Source organism: Cnephaeus nilssonii (assembly GCF_951640355.1).
Source record: "Cnephaeus nilssonii genome assembly, chromosome: 9".
Classification (NCBI taxonomy): Eukaryota; Metazoa; Chordata; class Mammalia; order Chiroptera; family Vespertilionidae; genus Cnephaeus; species Cnephaeus nilssonii.
Genome location: NC_137080.1, coordinates 91,385,709 through 91,405,871, shown reverse-complemented (window position 1 = coordinate 91,405,871; position 20,163 = coordinate 91,385,709). Strand labels below are relative to the sequence as shown.

At 41.5% G+C, this 20,163-nt stretch overlaps 1 protein-coding gene across 2 annotated transcripts in view; it reads left to right on the top strand.

Annotated features, from left to right (window-relative positions):
- The window catches only part of MAPK14 (mitogen-activated protein kinase 14), a 65,974-nt gene that overhangs the window by 9,360 nt on the left and 36,451 nt on the right, over positions 1 to 20,163 (top strand). For both annotated transcript variants that reach the window (XM_079781228.1, XM_079781227.1), the window contains exon 2: positions 16,215 to 16,344. In XM_079781228.1, coding sequence (XP_079637354.1) covers positions 16,215 to 16,344 — 130 coding nt within the window. The remainder of the gene's footprint in view (positions 1 to 16,214; positions 16,345 to 20,163) is intronic.

Below are 20,163 nucleotides of genomic sequence, written 5' to 3'. Positions count from 1 at the left end.
GGTGTTTTATAGTTATGGTAAGGAAGGAAATCTGTTGGTCATCCATCATACAGTATTAAGTGCTCACCAGTGTATAAAAGAAATAGATATAAAATGTTAGTGAACTGTATATAGGGATTGCTGTGTATAGAGATATGGGGACATTGTGGGCTGTAGTAGTTAGAATGGTTCTGTGGAAGGAGAAGGATACGAAGATTATTTTGAAGGGTGGGCAGTATTTGGAGAGGAGGAAAGGGAACGTTTTTAGATTAACAGGAGAAACCATAACTAAAGGAATTAGATAGGAGATGGACTGGCCTGATGGAGGAATATCTCAGTAGGGTGAACCCAATTGTTTTTCTGCTGGTTTGTGCTTCAGAATCACTTGTGGAACTTTTTAACATGCAGGTGCTTGGGTTCTACCCTCAGAAATTAAGAATTAGGTCTGGAATAGGGCTAAGGCAACTGCATTTTTCTAGGCAATAGAGAGCTGTTAGAATCCTATCTAATAATAGAGTAACATGTAAATTACCATCACTCCGCTACGCCCACGATTGGGCGGCAGGAGGCTGGGGGGCGGGACTCGGGGTGGCCTATCTGGCCATTGAGAGGCATGGATCCGCTGCCACTGAGGGGGGCTACCCTGCTGTTGAGAGGCGCAGGGGGCGGGACTCCCGCCCCCTGTGCCTCTCAACGGCCAGATCCGCGGCCACTGAGGGGGCCTGCCGCGGACACCCAGCTGCGCCTCTCAACGGCAGGGTAGCCAGGTGTCCGCGGCAACCCCCCTCAGCTCCCGTTGAGAGGCGCAGGGGGCGGGACTCCCGCCCCCTGCGCCTCTCAACAGCAGGGTAGCCCCCCTCAGCAGGGTAGTTCCCCCCCCCCCCCCCCCCCCGCGTGGCGGAGGCTTCTGAAAGGCCTGGTGCACCAGCGGACAGGCACCCAGCTCCACCGCGAAAAGCGAAAGCGTGTAGGAGACCCTACACGTGCATGATTCAATCATGCACTGGGCCTCTAGTTGAGTTATAAAGTAACAAGGAAAAGTGTTATTAAATTGGTCTGACTGGAGGTACAGAATGGATTGGAGAAAGCAAATGTGTTGCTCTGTAAAAGTCTTCAGTAATTTGTTTGTGTGTGTCTGTTCATTCTGACTCCGCAGCTAGATTTCTGTTCCTCTAGGTCAGGAACTATTTGCTTAGGTATGTATTAATCTTGCAGTAGTTTCAGGCACTGGGCTAGGTTCTGAGGATAAACTGTAGCTTCTGCTCTCTCTCACAGTCTAAGTTGGGAAACAAATATATAAAGGGATAGTTTTTTTGCAGTTCAATGTCATTAAGTATTGGTTACATTATATTGCTGTTTTTAGTAATTCTTAAATCTCATCTAAGTAGTAGAAAAAAAAATCTCATCTCATTGTAGTCACTGAATAAGTATGCATATTAACTTGTAGAAGCAATATTTTAGTTATCTGTAGGGTGACAACAAATGATTGAGGATTTGAGCCCTCAATTACATTTTAATAATCTGCCTTATTTTACTGTCATTTCAGAGATATGCTCAACCTCAAATTTGAGAATAAGAGATCTAAAAATAGATATTGAAAATAGATTATGTAATAAGTCCCATACAGCTTCATTTCAACTTGGAACATTTAAAATTACCTGCCTTATCTATCTATATATAAAAGGTTAATATGCAAAGTGTCTCCTCGGGAGTTCGACCGAGAGACCGGGAGTTTGATCGCTCACTGTGACGTGCGCTGACCACCAGGGGTCAGTGTGGAGCGAAGGAAAGCCCTGGCCAGCAACTGGGGAAGGAAGGCCCCTATCGGCCCTGATCCCCGGCCAAGCCAAGGGACCCTACCCGTTCACAAATTTCATGCACCGGGCCTCTAGTGTAATTTATAAAGTACTTTCACCTAATTATCTTGAGCCTCAAAACAGCATTTCAAGATAAGCAGAGCTGGTGATACTACCATTTTATTTTATTTTATTTATTTATATTTATTTTATTTTCGTGCACGGGTAGGGTCCCTAGGCCTGGCTGGTGATCAGGGCCGATCAAATTCCCCGCCTCCCTGCCTCCCCACCTGCTCCTTCCCTCACCACCCGCGTGCCACCACCGCATGGTTCCCTGCCTCCTCCTCCCCTCGTTCCCTCAGTGCCCCGCCGCTGGTCGCCTGCCATGTTCCGTGCCGCCCCCTGGTGGTCAGCGCACGTCATAGCGAGCGATCAAACTCACGATCAAACTCCTGAGGGGACATTTTGCATAATAGCCTTTTATATATGTAACTAGAGGCCCGGTGCACAAAATTCGTGCATGGGTAGGGTGCCTAGACATGGCTAGCTATCAGGGCCGATCTGTGGGGCAATCAGCGGGATGACTGGGGAGGCCCCCTGCTGGCACCTGCCTTGGCCAGCCTGGGGTCTGTGGGCTGGGGGCAGCTCCTGTGTTGAGCGTCTGCCCCCTGATGGTCAGTGCGCATCATAGCGACCGGTTGTTCCGCCGTTTGATCGATTTGCATATTAAGCTTTTATTATATAGGATATCGATTTTACTTGATTATTTTATTTTATTCTAGTTTTGGTTAATCGTCACTCGAGGATATTCATCCATTGATCTTTAGAGAGAACGGGAGGGAGAGGGAGAGAAAGAGAGAAACATTGATGTGAAGAGAAACACATCGATTGATTGCCTCCCGTAGGTGCTCTGACTAGGGCCAGAGATCAATCCTGCAACCCAGGTATGTGCCCTTGTCCGGGAATTGAACCCAAGACCTTTTGATCCGAGGCTAATGCTCTGACCACTGAATGACTTTGGTTAAGGCAACACCACCATTTTACTGATTTGGAAACAGGCTCGTAGAAGCTTTGGCCAAGATCACTTGCTGGGAAGTGCCAGAACTGAAACTAGAACACAAATCTTTTCACTCATAGTTTACTTTTCTCTGTATCAGACAGCATGTGTTTGTGCTTAATAGAATTTTTTTAGATCAGGTCCTCAAAATACTGCAAACAGAGACCTTTCACTAGGGTGCAAAAGTAGCTTTGTTAAATGGAATTTCAGTGATTTTTTCTAGAGCACTAAAAAGATTTTATCTAGCATTCCCAAACGAAAATGAGCTATCTTGAAAATTCCAGTATTTCGATTTAAAAATATCAAGTTGCTTTGGGGAGGTGAACACACAATACAATCCTACCTAATAAAATGGTAACATGCAAATTACCATCACTCCGCTATGCCCACGATTGGGCCGTTGGGAGGCTGGGGGCGGGACTCGGGGTGGCCGATTGGGCTGGCAGGGGGCGGGGACTCACGAGTCCCCGCCCCCCGTTCCTCCTGCCAGCACGATTGGCCACCCCGAGTTCCTCCACAGGCGGTGCTGGAGGAACTCAGGGTGGCTGATCGCGCTGGCGGGAGGCGCTCCGATCGGCGGGTGGCCAGAGGAAAACTGGTGCTGGCGGAAACTGGTGCCAGCAGCCAGGTGAAGGAAGGTCTTTTGCATGAAACTAGAATTGTACACCCGAAGCATAATTTTATTAACCAATGTCACTCCAATATATTTAATTTAAAAAAAATCAAGTTGCTAAATGTAATGATTTAAAAATATGACTATAAATTACTTGATACTCCTCCCTTCAAGAGGTGGAGCTTAATTCTCCTCCCCTTGAGTACTGACTACGTAGGAACGCACTTCTCTAATGTATAGAATGCGGCAGAAATGATGGAATGTGACTTCTGAGGGTAGGTCATAAAAGACATTGTGGCCCCTATCTTGTGCCTTCTCTGAGATCAGTTGCTCTAAGGCAGTTTCTCAACCTCAGTACTATTGACATTTAGGCCAGATAATTCTTTGTGTGAAGGATGTTTAGCGATATCCCTGGCCTCTACCCACTAGTTGTCAGTAGCAACTAGTGCCTCCCAGCCCCCCTGCCCCCCCCCCCCCCCACACACACACCAGTTGTGACAGCTAAAAATGTCTGACATTGTTAGATGTCCCCTGGGGGTGGGGTACAGTTGCTCTCTGCTGAGAACCACTACTTGAGGGGAAGCCAGCTGCTATGTTGAGAAGACGCTGAGCAGCCCTATGGAGAGGCCACCGTGTGAGGGACTGAGGCCTGCAAGGCCATGTGAGTGAGCCATCTTAGACGTGGAGGATCAGCCTCACGCAAGCCTTCAAATGACTGTAGCTGTGGGCAGCATCTTGACTGCATCCTCATGAGAAACTGTGAACTAGAAACACCCAGCTAAGCTGCTCCCAAATTCCTGTCTCACAAAAACTGTCAGATCAGACATGAAATTTGGTGGTAATTTATTATTCTGCATTAGATAATTAATGCCCTAAGTAAGTGTTGCTGTAAAAAATATGTACAAGTCATGTAAGATGGAGAATCACAGACTGAGCAAAACCCAAAAGTTTTGAAGACACATTAATTAATGCCTGTTGAATACTTCTGTAGTCACGTTCATAGCATATATTTGTAGGGTGCTTTTCTGAACACAAAGCTTATAAATACTATTACTGTAAAAGCCTGCTATTTGTAGCAGCAAGGCAAAGTTGATTAGTGGTCATCATTGCTAAATAGTTACAATGTAATATATTGTTAGTCTATTTAATATTTCAGATTTGCTTGAAAGGAGTTATGATTTATGATAACTTCCAAAACATTTGTTATTTAAATTTTCAAACACCCAAAGATAAGAAGGTGTACCAATGGTGACAACATTCTCACGGGGATTTGGAAAATAATTCCTTTTAAAAGAAAAAATAGTCCTGGCCGGTGTGTCTCAGTGGTTAGAGTGACAGCCTGTGCACAGAAGAGTCTCGGGCTCAATTTCTGGTCAAGGGCATTTACCTGGGTTGCAGGTTAGAACCTCGGCCCCAGTCAGGGTATGTGCAGGAAGCAACCAATTGATGTGTCTCTCTCACATTTATGTTTCCCTCCCTCCCCCCTCCCCCGCTCCTTCCTTCCCTCCCCCCTTCCTTCCTTCCTTCCCTCCTTCCCTCCCTCCCTCCCTCTTTCTCTAAAATAATCAATGGAAAAAATTTCCTGGGGTGAGGATTAACAAAAAAGAAACAAAGAGAGAGGGAGGGAGGGAGGGAGGGAGGGAGGGAGGGAGGGAGGGAGGGAGGGAGGGAGGAAGGGAGGGAGGGAGGAAGGAAGGGAGGAAGGAAGGAAGGGAAAGAAAAGAAAACATGGAATAAACAAGAATCCACATGTAATATTTTTGCAATTGATATGGGTTGACTATTGTTCTTGATGTAGATATATCACTTCACATTTGCAATCAAAGAAATATGTTAACTTACCCCACTATAGCTTTTAAAGTTTCAATGAAGAAATATAAAATCATTGTATTTTCAAATGGATCCTGCAGCAAATAAAGATGAATTGCATTTTAATCACAAATGGTTTTGGATTTTTAGATTGCATGTCTGAGTGAGTTTCTACATTGTTTGGATGTTTTCATTATCTCAGTAAAAATTGAAGCAGTTGTGAAAAACATTTTTGCTCTAGTAGTTTAGAAGTTTTTGTAGCAGGGCTGAAACCGGTTTGGCTCAGTGGATATAGCGTCAGCCTGCGGACTTGAAAGGTCCCAGGTTCGATTCCGGTCAAGGGCACGAACCTTGGTTGCGGGCACATCCCCGGTAGGGAGTGTGCAGGAGGCAGCTGGTCGATGTTTCTCTCTCATTGATGTTTCTAACTCTCTATCCCTCTCCCTTCCTCTCTGTAAAAAGTCAATAAAATATATATATATTTAAAAAAAAAAAGTTTTTGCAGCAGGAACTGGACCAGATCAGGAATGGCAAGTATCTAGTATGTGTTGCCATTCTCCGAGTCCCTGCCCCATGGCTAATGTCCCTAATAAATCCTATCACAAATGTATTTTTCTATCTGAATAAGATTTTCATGAAAAAACTAAATTTGCCTAAGAGTTCTTGAACTATAAGTTCTGCAAGGCAAGGTAAGTGATCAATTAATGATCCTTTTTGGGGAGGGGGGCTATGTTTTAAGCCTCTTTGAGAAGAAGTTTTAGAAACTGAAAAGCTGGAAATTGGTTGCATTGCACATACTTGTATTAATACCATTTTATGTTCTTCCCATCAATAAGAAAGTGCTATTGTAAGAGACTAAATTCCATTTTAAAATACCATGTATAGTGCAAATAGTAAATAATTTTTTTATTTTTGAAAAAACTCTTAAGTGTTATGTAGACATTAAAACAAGGTATTTGAGAACTAGTGGTGATATTAAAAGAAAGCTCACAATGTTTTATAAAGTCACTTTAAATCCCTTTCTACTCTGAAGAATATATATTTTTAAAAATATTTTTTTATTGATTTCAGAGAGGAAGGGAGAGAGAGATAGAAACATCAATGATGAGAGAGAATCATTGATCCACTGCCTCCTGCACACCCCCAACTGGGGGTCTAGCCCGCAACCTGGGCATGGGTCCTGACCAGGAATCGAACCGTGACCTCCTGGTTCATAGGTCAGTGCTCAATCACAGAGCCACGCTGGCTGGGCTGAAAAATATTTTTTGAGGTTCCTAAATCAAAACTTGAGCTCTAGTTTTTGCATAAAGTTGCCTTTATTTTCATGTTATTTCTAGGAAGGGGCAGAGCATAAGCATCAAACGTACATGATACTTGCATCTGTGTCTGAATTTAGAAGAGAGAAAGTAGGTTTGTGTAGTAGAGGGATATTTGTACCAAAAAGTATTTCCAGTATGGTATTTATTGAAATTTATATCAAGTATTACTAGGTAAAGAGAAGGTACCAAGTTAGTAATCTGAATTACTTAGTTATTTAGGAGGCACATTTTGAAGGCAATTCATAATTGGAATTCAGCTGAAAAAAAGCCTCAAATTGTATGATCTGTGGAAGAGTAAATATTTCCATTGATTTCCAAAAATAAAATTGTGTTTATCTTGTTAACCATTATTGAGGGCTCCTTTTTCCTTATTAACATCACATGGGGATTAGAAAAGTCATCTATGACCATTGAAAGAAATTGTGAAGTTACTTATGATCCCCACAAATTATTCAGAGGCTTGCCAGGTGATTGTTTTTCATTCTGTTGGGGAAAATGCACATTGTTTTCTGAGGACAATCCTGGGGCCCTCATTCGTCCTCTCACGCTCTGTGGACGTGGCACTTGTCCGGGTTAGGCAGCACATCACCTTTTTAAGAGGTTCTCTCCCTCCCTCTACCTACCAGCTCAGCTGACAAAGCATATTGCTCTGCCTTTATCCTGCAACACATCTGCACGCCAGGTGCCAGTCATGGAACAAACACAAAGTCTGGGAATCATCATCTTTGGAAGATTGTCTAAGGAATTTGGAGTTTATTAATCTGTTTTTCTAAACATACTGAAGATTTCCTCTCGGATTAAGTCTGTCGGAGCAGCATACCCTGCTGTTTTATACTCACTCTCCTTTCTCCTTTGCTAACAATGAACTGAATTTTGGCTTTGTGAAGGATGCTCTAAGGAAAGAACCACCTGAAACACACTGTTATACTTGTGTAAAGATGTTGCTAGGACATCTTTGCCACATTATAAGTGTCTTCTTCATAAACATACACAGGAGGAGGAACTTTTCCCTAGTTTTATTACAGGAATAATTATGCCTCTCTTCAGTTCTCCTGAGTACCCGGTTTGTTTTTATTATATGGTTCCTGTGACACGTGACTTCACTGGTTGTTTTTGTGTCATAGCTTTAGTGGGCTCCGAGCCAAATTTGAGGCCCACCTCTAACCATATTTAAAAAGGTCCTCCTGATAAACATTTATGCTAAACTCACCCATAGTGAATTTCTTATTTATCTTATTTTCTCTTAATCACAGTTGTGGGTATATATTTCCAGGCTGCTTTAAATTCATTGTGGATTAAAGCAGGGTGGGATATATAAATACATTTAGAAGTTAAACAAAATTATATTAGTATGTATTAAGAACCTAGTAAGCCTTTTTTTATTTTCTGGGCAGTTGCGGGGGAGGCAAGTATGAATGTATAACAAAACATTCAATTTTCTTAATGACTATTATTGTGTCCTAGGCACTGCATTTATGATCAGCAGTAAATGAGTGACAGTGACATCCTAATGTTGTAATAACTGCTTTTAATGAATTTTATATTTATTTCTTTATTTTGTTTAACCTCATCAGTGATTTTATAAAATGTGAATTAACTATAACTTTGGGAGACTTCATTTGAATTTATATTCAGGGGAAAACTTATTTAGCAATGTGTTCTGAATTTTAGTTTGGAGAATCTGATCATCATAAAGATAATTCCATTTTATGATGTTGTCAATGAAAACAAAGTTTTATTTGTAGTTTTTAAAATGTGATTTAAGAGGAATTTTCTCAACTGCTAATATTAGTAAGTGAGTCATATAATAAAGGCAAAGTCAAAAGTTGGTCCTAGGGTTGTCCTTATTCTGGCAGCTTGGCATCCTGGAAAAAGAGTGAGCATTGAAATTAGACAGATTTGGCTTTGAATCCCACTGCATACTACTTATATGACCTTGGGTGAGTTGTTAATATTAGTAGGTATTTCTGCTTTTGTTAATTACAATGTTTAATTTAGAATGAGTTACATGATTTCTTCTCTCTCCAAATACTGCTTTGATTAGTGGTCGAAACAGGAGGCTGGGTCAGAGCAATTAATTGCTTAAAGAGATGGGGGTGGGAATGGATTGTATATTCCGTGCTTCCGCAGCTTTTGCTATAATGATTACTAACTATTAAGCAGAGAGCAGTTTCTCTAAACAATTCCTACTTGTTCTCTTTTGTGAGTAAAATATGTTTTAAAAAGTGGGAGTGGCCCTAGCTGGTTTGGCTCAGTGGATAGAGGGTCGGCCTGAAGACTGAAGGGTCCTGGCTTTGACTCCAGTCAAGGGCACATGCCCAGGTTGTGGGCTCGATCCCCAGTGAGGGATGTGCAGGAGTCAGCTGATCAGTGATTCTCTCTCATCATTGATATTTCTATTTCTTCCTCTCCCTTCCTCTCTGAAATCAATAAAAAATACATTTTTTAAAAACATTGGGAATGTGTGTCCTTTGAAAAAAATTATTCGTCTGTTCTGAGGAAATCATGCAATTATGGAAGAAATAGTATAAATTATGCAGGCATGGGCAAAAGTAAGTTTACAGTTGTGAGTACATGAAACAGTTTATTCTTGTATTATTTATTTGTTTTACAATTGTAAGTCAACGTTTGCCCACCCCTATATATTAGGAGTATAGCCATGTAAGTATCATTTGAAGGGAAAATAATTGTTAATAGCGGTTTTATTAAAGTTTGAGTGTCTCCTTTGTTTTAGGGTAACAGAACAACACAGATGACTTATGCTTCTCACTTTACTAATGCTCCTATTAAAAGGTAAAGCTAACCCTGCCAGTTTTCACAGTGGTTAGAGTGTCTGCATATGCACCAATGGGTCTCGGGTTCGATTCTGGCCCCAGTTGGGTTGCATTCCTGAGCAACCAATCAATGTGTCTCTCTCACATTGATGTTTCTCTCTCTCTTCCTCTTCCTTCCTTCCTTCCTTCCACTCTCTGAAAAGCAATGGAAAAAATACCCTCAGGTGAGGATTAACAAAAAACACACCATTTGGATTTGAATTGCAGCTCTCCCAATTTCTGTCTATTCCCTGAATACATTACTTAACCTCTGTTTGCCTCATCAGTTCTCTCATGTATGAAATGGGAATAATAATAGTGCCTTCTCATAAAGTTGTGATAATTAAAGACATTCATTCATGTAAAGATCCGAAAACAGTGACTGTCAATAAATGTAGTTTAAAAAAAATTTTTTTATCCTCACTTGAGGATATTTTTTCCATTCTTTTTCAGAGTTGAAGGGTGGTAGGGATGGGGGAGAGAGAGAGAGAGAAACATCGATATGAGAGAGAGACATCAATTGGCTGCCTCCTACATGAGCCTTAACAAGGGCCAGGGATTGAACCTGCAACCCAGTACATGCCCTTAACTGGGAATCGAACCCGAGATCCTTCAGTGCTCAGGCCAATGCTGTAACCACTGAGCAACACTGGGCAGGGCAATAAATGTAAGTTTTTAACATTAATATCAGTTTCTTATTAGATGCTATTAAATTGATCAAAATTGAGAACCAAATGAGCAGTTAAATTTTTCTTTAATATTTCAGGTGACTATTGTTGTAAAATACTCTTTTATATTTTGTTAAGCATTTATTGAGATTGTAACATGTGCCAGGCATTATGCTGAGTTTTACATAGTACAATAGTGAATAAAACAGATGACGCTTTTTGCCCTCGAGATGTTTACGATGAGTGGGGCAGTCCAGTAATGTCTAATACTGGACTTTATCACATTTAGTCCTAACAAACACCCTACAGATTGGATATAAACATTATCCTCATTTTATATGTGAGGGTGAGAGAATTTAATTAACTTCCTCAAGATTATACAGCTACTCTGATAGTCCAATACTAAAGCTGCAGTTCTCATTTAACCACTCTGCTGGGTTGTAAATAAACATAGTAATAAACTGTAATTATTGGGGTCTGTAGGTACTGATTAATCCTAGCCTGCCTTGTAATGAACAGATACAGGAGTCAAATAGAGATTGAAATATGTATTCTATTACTGTGAAGCTGGCATAGAGAGCGCCTTCTAATGCTTGGACGTGCAGCTCAGGTGGACTTCTTTTTCCCCCCACTGAATTTAACTTGCACACTAAGTCACAGGCAGGTCAGCTAGAAACCTGATGACATCCTTGCTCCAAGAAGCCCCAGCAGGCTTACAGTGGAATAGAGGAGAAACAGAGAGAGTCGAAGGGAATGGGCCAGACAGAGCAATGACCATTGCTTTCAGTCTCACCAGAGCCAGTGAGGGATTTAGAGAGAGTGTAAATTTACTTGGTACTTCCAATAAGGAGTTCATCTTTTATGGGTTTGTGGGAACAAGGGGAGTAGGAGAGAAGAGAACCAGGCGCCTCCCTTTATGTGGGATAAGGTAGGAAGCAATGAGGGTGTTGTGACAGGGAATGGCTCCTTGGGACCTGTTAAGACATCTCTGAAGGGATGGCTATTTAAGCCCATGCTTCAAGGATAGGGATTCAGCTGTGGGGGGAGTGGAAGTGTAGAGATGTGGGGAGAAGAGCATTTCAGGGACCAGGGACCGCCCGCCTGAAGAGTTGAGGGAACTGACAGGAGCCAGCCTGTTCAGAGCACAGTGTGCCTGAGGGCAAGGAGGCACCAGCACAGGAGCAGGGTGGGATGGCCTCCGGTGGTCAGATCACCTGAGCCTCTAGGCTGATAGGAAATTTGCTTTTTGTTTTATATGCCAAGGAAATTCTTTGAAGGATTTGAAGCAGGGGAGTGGTGTCATCTAAGTTATATTTTTTAAAGGTTGTATTGGATGCTTGTGGAGAGTATATTAGAAAGTAGCAAAATAGTGGGAGACCAGTATAAGGAGCAGTCTGGTGATGAGGATGACTTGGGCTGGTGTGGAAGCAGTAAAATGAAAAATTGAATTAGCCCTGGACAGTGTGCTCAGTGGTTAGTGTTGGCCTGAGCACCAAAGGCTCGAGGGTTAGATTTCTGGTCCTATTCAGGGCACTTATGGGAGGCAGCCAATCAATGTGTTCCTTTCACATCAATGCTTTTCTCTCTGTGTCTCTCTCACTCCCTTCTGCTCCCTCTCCCTGCTCCCTCACTCCCTTCCATTCTCTCTAAAAATCAATGGAAAAAATATCCTCCAGTGGGGATTAACAGAAAAAGAGAGAGAGAAGTTGAATTAGAGATGTGTTTTGGAGATGGAAACCAGGAGATTTGCCGATAGATTTGCATGGGTCAGGGGCAGGAAACAAGGAAAGGGAGAAATCAAGGATGGCATTCAAATGTCTGGCTCGAGCAACTGGATGAAAACTTTATTTGCTGAGATAAAGGAGACAGGGAGAAATAGTTTTGGGTGTTTTGAATTTGCTAAATTTAGATGCTTATGTGTTTTTATATGGAGACTAGAGACCTGGTGCATGAAAATTCATGCACACGGGGGGTCCCTCAGCCCAGCCTGCACCCTCTCACAGTCTGGGACCCTTGGGGGATGCCCACCTGCTGGCTTGGGCCTGCTCCCCGAGAACAGATGATCTAAAAGAAATAATCATATCCTTTGGTAAGGAATTTTTAAAAAGGTAATGGTCACATGAAAATTCACTGCCAGCATGGCTGAGGGGACTGGGCACCACCATCTTGTGGCTGTGGGCGCCACCATCTTGTGAGGGTGTGAGGGTCAATTAGCATATTACCTCTTTATTATATAGGATGTCAGGTAGGCAGTCAAGCGCAGAGGAGATTTCTGTGAGAGATGTAGATTTGGGAGTTTTCAGTATATAGATGGCATTTAATTTAAAGTCATGGGTAGAGATGAGATCATCAAGAATGAGAATGTGAGACAGAAGAGAAGAGGGCCCAGTACTGTGCCCCGAAGAACTCCAACGTGCAGAGCTTGACTAGTGGAGACAGAAAAGGTGCTGCCGCAGAGGACATAGAAAACCATTCGAATGTACTGATATGGACTCCAGGGTGGATGGTGTTTAGAGAAAGGGAAGGTGGTAACTATGTCCATTGCTGATCCAGAAAAGTGGCCATTGGATTTGGTAATGAGGCCATTAAGGGCACTGAGAAGAGCAGTGTGGTAGCCTGAGGAAATGTCATGTAGATCTGTGCTGCTTCAACTTTAAGATGCAGATGAATTACCTGGAAATCTTGTCAAAATGTAGATTCTTTTCCAGGGCCTGAGATTCTGCATTCTAAGAGCATCCAGATAATTCCAGTGCTGCTGGTCCATGGATTATTGGTTCTAAAATTCCAGTGTATGTTAAAATTACATAGAGGGCCCTGGCTGGTGACTCAGTTGGGCATCATCCCACGCACTGAAAGGTTGCTGGGTCCATTCCTGGTCAGGGCACATGCCGGGGTGTAGACTCAATTCCCTTCAGGAGACAGCAGATCAATGTTCCGCTCTCACATTGATGTTTCTCTCTTTCTCTGTCTCCCTCTTTTTCCCTCTCTCTCCAAAAATCAATAAAAAGTCTTTTAGAAAATTATGTGGAGGGCTTGATAAAGTACATATTATTGGACCCACTTCAGACTTTCTGATTCAGTAGGTCTGGGGTGGTACCTGAACATTTACATTTCTTCTAAGTGCCTATGTGGTACTGAATCTGCTGGTCTAGGAACCACACTTTGAAAACCACGGGAAAGGTTTTAACTGTGATGGGGAGCTGTCAAGAGAGATTTTTCATTTGTTGTTGAGGGTGGCAAATAACTAGAGCATTTTTATGCTGATGAGAATGATCCCTTAGGGAGAAACTGAAGATATGAGAGAGAAAGGGAACAAAGGAGTTAGTCCTTGAAAAGATGAGGGAAGATGGGCTTTTTATAAGAAAGAGCATGCGCCCTTCACTATGGCAAGAGAGAATACAGAGAAGGTGGGTCCATAGGTTTGTAGATTTAATGGTAGGCAGAAGGAGTTCCCCTTGGATGGTTTCTGTTTCCTCAATGAAAGCATGGGCTACTCCTGAGGAAGGAGGGTGACGTTGTCAAAGGCTGACTTTGAGTAGGAAAATCAACTTTAAGAAAAAAATGGCAGTATTGAGAGGCTTATTTGAGGTTAAGGTAAGAAATTAAGAGTGAAACCGATCTGTATGATTGTGATTTCTTTTTTTTTTTTTTTCTTCAACCACAGTTTTTCAACCACAGTCAGACATGGAGAATTAAATAGTTGAGATCTCCCAGAGTTAGACTTTATCTAGGTATGAGAGAGAGAGAGAGAGAGAGAGAGAGAGAGAGAGAGAGAGAGAGAGAGAGAGAGATATGAGGGAAGGAGGGAGGGATTAGAGAAGTGGTACAAGGGAACCTAGACTACAGTCTAAGCCTGACAAGACAGGAAATGAAGACATGAGAGGGTGCAGGATAGAAATAAGCAATGATGAAGAGGTTAATGAATTAGCATGGTTAGGGTACAAGCAAACTAAAACTAAAAGGCACAGGTTTGTGATGGAAAACCAGTGCTGGCATTCAAAATTTGGTAGGCAGGGCAGCTCTTCGTGGTGATAGAAGTCCAGAGTGTGGCACAAAGGTGGCTGAATGAGGTGGAGTTTCCTGGAGAGGTCAGGAAACTGAGACCAGGATGTTGGATGTGCCCTCCACCTGGATATTGAGGTTGCCAAGAATGATGACAGAAGTTGGGAGTGGAGAGAGACTTTGAGATAGAAACTAACTTTTCAATGAATGATGGAAAAATCCCAGGTCAGTGGATAACAGCAGCAGAGAGGGTTGTGAGCAGGGACTTTTATAAAACAAAGGGAGAGTTAGGGTTGGAAGTGGTAATGCTTGGCAAGGCGGACATCTACCCACCCTGCTAGCCTTGAGGAACCTGGGATATGAGGGAGAGGGTGCCCTCTAGATGCCAGGCTGTGAGGGAAGTAGTATCTTCAAGGTACAGCTTAGTTTTAGTGAAAGCAGAGATGGAGGGAAGGTTCAGAAAAGGGGTTGAAGATGTACATGAGTTTATCACAAAGAGGGAGTTGAAGAGCAAAGACATAGTGTAAGGATTTGGGAGTGAAGGTAGGGAGCTTCTGGAGTAAGTCCAGAGTCATATGGGAAAGAGAGTTTGGTGGTGATAAATGATCTGAAAGTCTCGGGCGCCCATTCGAGACTGACAGAAACAGGAGGATGAGGCATGATGGAATTAGCCAAGTCTCTAAAAATACTTAACATGCATAGTAAGTTTGTTGCTGCAGATGTTCTGTGTGGTCAGCCTCTGCCTGCGAGTACACCTCTGACCTCATTCTCTTCAACTCCGCTTGCTCCCTGTGCTCGCACGCCGTCTTTCTCTCGGCCACTTCAGCATGCCGTCGTTTTTCTACCTGTTTCCTTTCCCCTTTGTTTGCACCTGCTCTTCCGAGAGGCAGCATAGCAAAGTGGCTAATAGCATGAGCTCTGGTTCCAGACTTCTTTCTGCCACTTTCTAGCTTTGTGAAGGTTATTTAACATCTCTGGGCTTCAGTTTCCTCATTTGTAAAAGTGATAATAGTACTTACTACAGAGGGATGTTGGGGACTAAAAGAGTTAATTTTAAAAATGTCAGATGCTTTCAGTGGTTCCTGGTATTCAGTGAAGATTCAGTAAGTATTATTTTTTTGATGCTGGAAGCTCTTCTTTCCTATTTTTTCACATGGTTGCTACGTACATTCAGTTGTCTCAGCTTCCCCAGACATCCTAGCTAAAGCATGACTCCATTGGTTTTCTTAACCCTGTATACCATTATCCTGTTTTATTTAGTCATAGCATTCATCACTATATTTTTAAATATGTTTTTTGGATTTTTTAGAGAGAGGGATAGAGAGATAGAAACCTTGATCAGCTGTCTCCTGCTTGCCCTCTACTTGGGATTGAGCCCACAACCTGGGAATATGCCAGACCTGGAATCAAACTGGTGACCTCTTGGTTCATGGGTTGACACCCACCACTGAACAACACTGGCTGGGCATTCATCACTATTTGAAGTTATTTTATTACTTTGCTCTTCCTCTCTCCCCCCTTCCTCTGAGGGTAGGGGTTTGTTGGCTTGTTCCCTACTATATCTCAGCTTCTAAAAAGTGTCAGATACTTTAAAGGTGCTCAAAAAGTTTTTATACCAACTTGTCCTGAAAACATGGTGGTTTCCAAGGCGTCTACTCTGAACAGCCAGCTTATTGTGGCAAAGGGACACTGAGACTCAGGCAGAGAGGCCAGCTGGAATCTTGCTCTTTGTGTATTAGTCTGTTGGCTTCTCTGAACAGGTGCCTCCTTTCTTGAGCTACTGGGACATGGCCACTTCCATTTTTTAAATTTATTATCTGGCTGCTTTTCAGCTACCACCACAGAGTTGAGTAGCTGTGACAGAGACTCTAGGCCTCACAGAGTCTAAAACACTTACTGTCCAGCCCTTCACAGAAAAGTTTGCTGACCCTGGATTTAGATGCGTAGAAAAAAAAGGCTAATAGGAAACACCAAAAATAGTAACAAGTTTTATTTGGGTAATGGAATTACAGGTTATTTTAGTTTTTATCTTTATCCTTTTTTGGTATTTTGTTATAGACCCATTTAATTTGAAAATGAAATAGCCTTGTAAGTGCTTAATTTTGAAGTATTTAGAGCACATGTAATGATGGGGTTTTTTGTGTTTTTTTTCCCTTAGTTCTGCTTTTGACACAAAAACTGGGTTACGTGTGGCCGTGAAGAAGCTCTCCAGACCGTTTCAGTCCATCATTCATGCCAAAAGGACCTACAGAGAGCTGCGGCTGCTCAAACATATGAAACATGAAAACGTAAGTTCTTCACTCAATTCTGCTCTGAATGGACTAGAAAAAACTGTTTTAATTACTGCCGATGGAAATACATTCGAGGGCATCGGACTTTGGACCATGCTTCTTACACTGGGTGTTAGTGGCCACGGCTTTATGTCAAAGCCTTGGGATGCAATTGGAGCATCTTCTTGGAGTTTGGGTTTTACTCAACGATTTTTAGAGGGAAAATATTAAAATAATTTTTAATAAAAAAGGATATATTATGAGTTACAGCAATTCATAGCGAGTTTTAAGAGAAAATATTACAAAAAAAATGTTGTGTTCTTTACCTGGTTTACTTAAAGCCACCTTATCAAAATATGGGGATCCATGGCTATTTTGTGTTATTGTGGGTTATTTCAGTGGAGAAGTTTGAGGAAGGGAGTACCTTAGGCTCACTCAAAGTCCTATCAGAGATGGCTATTATTTTATGTACAAATTAATATTATAATTTTTCTTTTCGGTCTGCAAAAGCAGCTTTACCAGATTTGGGTATTTTAATAAATATGATGAAGACATTGTTTAAATTAAAAAAGCTTTTTCTTTCCTATCAGTTTGGAAATTTGAGAGCATTGCCATCCTGCAAAGGAGTGCTTAAAAGTTCTAAGATGGTAAATAAGTGGATGCAGTTGGAATATTATCTGAAAGTGAAAAAACAATTGACTGAGGACACTTATTTGCCTGTGTTTTGAAATCAGGTTAAAAAGAATTTATGTGATTGCTATGTGAAAGGAACTGTAAATTTTGTAGCATTGTAGAAACAATGACCATAGAGATTTGAGAGTCATTTGACACTATTGATTGTTACTGTGTAGAGGAAAAATTCAAAACCTAAATTTCTTACTTGGCTATTCAGACCTTTTCTGTTTTAATAATTGAACTTGTTTGTCCATAGTAAGAAAAAAACCCCATGATAAGTGATACATTATTAATATACACTTGTTTCACAAAGTATAAATTTCTTCTACATTGAGATTTAAATTCAGAACTGGATTATGGGTGCTGTTATAATTTTTCCTAGGTATAATACAGACAGTCCTCGGGTTACGTCGGACTCAACGTACATCGTTTCGTGGTTACGTCGCCATCTCCCATTTATTTATTTAAAAAAAAAGTTCCATCATGTCGACATGTACATATGTGCTTTATGTTTTTTGTTTGTTTGTTTTTTTAAATATATTTTATTGATTTTTTACAGAGAGAAAGGGAGAAGGATAGAGAGCTAGAAACATCGATGAGAGAGAAACATCCATCAGCTGCCTCTTGCACACCCCCTACTGGGTATGTGCCCGCAACCAAGGTGTACATGCCCTCGACCGGAATCGAACCTGGGACCCTTGTGTCCACAGGCCAACTCTCTATCCACTGAGCCAAACCGGTCAGGGCGTGCTTTATGTTTTTTATTATTTATTTACCACAAGTAAAGGTCAGGAATTGTTATCTTCCTTTAAAATTTTTTTTTACTGTTTCACTTCATTACTGCTGTGTATGTGCTCTATGTGAGTGACGTAGGTGCTTATGTAGGTGGGTTCCGACTTAGGGCGAAAATCGCGTTACGTCGTGCCGTAGGAACAGGTCTCCGACGTAACCCGAGGACCTACTGTAATTATAAATTTATAATTATAATTTATAATTATTCTCAGGTATAATTTTATAGGAGCATCCATGTGTAAGCCTAAGTTTTTAAAAATTTCAGTGCAGAGCTGCAGTTTTTCTAACCAGTGACATGTTTACAAGAAGTTGAGATTGTGGAAAAAGCTGGCAAGAGAAGCTTGAATCCAAGGTCTGCATAAAATCAAGGTGGCCTGGCAGCTTAACTGATAGGTTTACATTGGGTTTTTAGCACAGTTAGTGTGTATGCTGTTTTCATTACATATTAATATGACAGAGACATTGTCATAGCTTTTTAAATATAAAGAATACTTAGAAAATGGAATGCAAGCAAACATAGATAGAACCCTAAAATACCTCCAGGAGGCCCCAGGATCCCACACTAATTTAAGAACATCTGCTCTAACCACTGAGCAACCTGTTAGGGCAAGCAAGTGCTATATATACTTCATTGTTTTGCTTTTCGTTGTAGACAAATTAAGCCAGTATTTAGGGCACAGTTTATTTTGGGTTATCTGAATCCATGCCTTGACTTTCCTCAGTGATCATAAGCAACAACCTTATTTAGTTTTCTATGCTTTAATTTTCTGTAATGTGATAATTTGAAATGTGTCATGACATTGGGCTGGTTACATTTGGGCCATTTTGTATTTGTAGAAATGAGGACGCCACAGTGATGGATACAGTTTTTCTCATTTAGGATTGGTTAAGACTCCGTTTAAAAGGAGAGCTGAGCCTGGCTAGGGTCGTTCAGTGGTTGAGTGTCTACCCATGCACCAGGAGGTCTCAGTCCGATGCCCTGTCAGGGCACATGCCTGGGTTTCTGAGTCCATCCCTGGTAGGGGGTGTGCAGGAGGCAGCTGATCAATATTGATGTTGATGTCTCTCTCTCTCTCCCTCTCCCTCTCTCTTTCTCTCTCTCTAAAATAAAATGGGGAAAAAGAAACATTAAAAAGAGAAAGAGGGCTGACTGTATTAGAAAAACAGGGTTTATTATTTTATAAACAACTTGCTTAATAGCAGTCCATCATTTTTATATTAAGATGTTTAGATTTTAGCAGTATCATTGTAGGGTCACCTATGCTTAGATATTGGTGATTTTGTTGTTTGAACAAAAGAAGGCATATGGCTGAATGTTTCATAGTTCTCTGTTGTTTTGGCAAATGTTTGAAGGGGGAATGAGAAGAGACCAAAAGACTGACTCAATGTAGAAAAATTCCTGAGTTTTAGTCTTGTCTACAAACAATTGTTAGGTGCTTACAATGTAAAAGTAGTTTTACCTTGTAAAGAACCAAGACTTCAAGTAAGCTTAAGCAAGGATTTTTTGTTATTGTTAATCCTCACCTGAGGCTATTTTTTCCATTGCTTTTCAGAGGGAGAGTGAAAGGGAGAGAGGAGGGGAGGGGAGAGAGAGAGAGAGAGAGAAATATCAGTGTGAGAAAGACACATTGACTGGTTGCCTCCTGCACGCGCCCTGGGGAACAAACCCAAAACCCAGATACATGGCCTTGACCAGAAATTGAACCCGCAACCCTTTGGCTCATCGGCCAGTGCTCTAACCACTGAGCAACCTGTTAGGGCACGCAAGGATTTTAAAAGGAATTCCTCTCCTTTGTCCTCTTCTTCCTCTTTCTTCTTCTTTTTTTAAATGACTGTTTTGGGCCACCATCTAATTTTTAGGTAGCCACCAGGCCACCAAAGACAACAGCAATAGCAACAGCTTAAAACTCTTTAAAAGTTTAAGTAAATATTGGTAACAAAAATAAGGTGCTGAATGCCCATGTGATCTTTACACAAAAATGACTCTGACCCACAATCCATGCATTGTTCATCTTAAGTTATTTATTTCACTGGTGATAATGAATGATAGGTGTACATTTATCAGGTGGGTAGCAAGAACTAAGGGATGTTTTCTGTGACTGTAAGTTACTCTGGGCAAAGTTAGCTTGCTTGTTCTTGATTGAACTTGTGACCTTGGTCTCATTAATACCTGCTCTAAGGAAAGATTAAAGGGAAGCAGCCTGCCAGCTGCATCCTTTTGCTGTCGGGGTAATTACTACAAAGACTGCCCCGTTAAGGACCTGGAGATCTGTAAGTTTTGAAATTTAAAAATGATTAAGGGAATCCTTTCATAAATTTTATTCGGGAACCTAAGATTCAATCTTACCATGGTAGACCAAGTGGTGGTTT